At 46.9% G+C, this 1,609-nt stretch overlaps 1 protein-coding gene across 1 annotated transcript in view; it reads right to left on the bottom strand.

Annotated features, from left to right (window-relative positions):
* LOC116378051 (voltage-dependent L-type calcium channel subunit alpha-1F-like) overlaps nucleotides 1–1,609 on the bottom strand; it is a gene marked incomplete at both ends in the record, with an annotated part of 8,110 nt that overhangs the window by 5,366 nt on the left and 1,135 nt on the right. Inside the window, 4 exons of the mRNA XM_031839852.1 lie at nucleotides 222–282; nucleotides 360–438; nucleotides 518–590; nucleotides 723–843. Of these exons, the coding sequence (XP_031695712.1) occupies nucleotides 222–282; nucleotides 360–438; nucleotides 518–590; nucleotides 723–843 (334 nt within the window). The remainder of the gene's footprint in view (nucleotides 1–221; nucleotides 283–359; nucleotides 439–517; nucleotides 591–722; nucleotides 844–1,609) is intronic.

Below are 1,609 nucleotides of genomic sequence, written 5' to 3'. Positions count from 1 at the left end.
TGAGGAGAGAGAGGAGAGGTGAGAAGTGAGAAGAGAGAGGAGAGGAGAGGTGAGAGGAGAGGAGAGAGGTGAGAGGAGAGAGGTGAGAGGAGAGAGGAGAGGAGAGGAGAGAGGAGAGGAGAGGAGAGAGGAGAGGAGAGAGGAGAGGTAAATAATGATAATAATAACAAAAACATTATTTCAATAAAATCACAAAAAGTCTTCTTCAGGTGTCGACTGACCGTTTTCTCCTTCAGGAGGCTCCTCCTCCTCCTCGTACTCGGTGTCTTCATCGATGTCCACCTGAAGAGACAAACAGCCGTCAGACTGACGGATTCACATCAGAGATCAAAGAGTGAAGTCAGACCTCCATTCTTCACCTTTACTTCCTCTTCCTCTGCTTGTTCTTCTCCTTCTCCTGCAACCTCCTCCTCCTCCACCGCTCCTTCTGTCTTCTTACTGGAGAGACAACAGGAAAATAATAAACCACTCTATCGTCTGTATTTTGTCCTCTTTCCTCCATCCCTCCATCACTCACTCCTTCTTGTCGTCTCCATCTCCTCCGGCCAGGTTGTCTACGGCGATGGCCAAGAAGACGTTCAGCAGGATGTCTGACTCTCGTTAAGAAGACGTAACAAACTGAGACATTATTATTACAAAAGATATAAAGCTGTACAACATGAAAAACCAACAGCATTCCTGCTGTGTCCGTGAGGTCAGTGAACGCCTCGCTGACAGGATACAGTTACCACAGATGAAGAGGATGACAAAGTAAACGCACACGATCATACCCGGAAACACGGGGCCGCCGTAAGCCATGATGCCGTCGTACATAACCATGTTCCAGTCCTCCCCGGTCAGGATCTGCACACATCGACATCATCAGGTTCATAGTTAGGGCTGGTTCAGGCTTATAGTTAGGGCTGGTTCAGGCTTATAGTTAGGGCTGGTTCAGTTTTATAGTTAGGGCTGGTTCAGGTTTATAGTTAGGGCTGGTTCAGGTTTATAGTTAGGTCTGGTTCAGGCTTATAGTTGGGGCTGGTTCAGGCTTATAGTTAGGACTGGTTCAGGCTTATAGTTAGGGCTGGTTCAGGTTTATAGTTAGGGCTGGTTCAGGCTTATAGTTAGGGCTGGTTCAGGTTTATAGTTAGGGCTGGTTCAGGCTTATAGTTAGGGCTGGTTCAGGTTTATAGTTAGGGCTGGTTCAGGTTTATAGTTAGGACTGGTTCAGGCTTATAGTTAGGGCTGGTTCAGGTTTATAGTTAGGGCTGGCTCAGGTTTATAGTTAGAGCTGGCTCAGGTTTATAGTTAGGGCTGGTTCAGGTTTATAGTTAGGGCTGGTTCAGGTTTATAGTTAGGACTGGTTCAGGCTTATAGTTAGGGCTGGTTCAGGCTTATAGTTAGGGCTGGTTCAGGTTTATAGTTAGGACTGGTTCAGGCTTATAGTTAGGGCTGGTTCAGGTTTATAGTTAGGGCTGGTTCAGGTTTATAGTTAGGGCTGGTTCAGGCTTATAGCTAGGGCTGGATCAGGTTTATAGTTAGGGCTGGCTCAGGTTTATAGTTAGGGCTGGCTCAGGTTTATAGCTAGGGCTGGCTCAGGTTTATAGTTAGGGCTGGCTCAGGTTTATAG

The sequence above is a fragment of the Anarrhichthys ocellatus genome, unplaced genomic scaffold (genome assembly GCF_004355925.1).
Source record: "Anarrhichthys ocellatus isolate YVR2014 unplaced genomic scaffold, GSC_Weel_1.0 scaffold2011, whole genome shotgun sequence".
Classification (NCBI taxonomy): domain Eukaryota; kingdom Metazoa; phylum Chordata; class Actinopteri; order Perciformes; family Anarhichadidae; genus Anarrhichthys; species Anarrhichthys ocellatus.
This window is presented reverse-complemented; position numbering and strand designations above follow the sequence as displayed.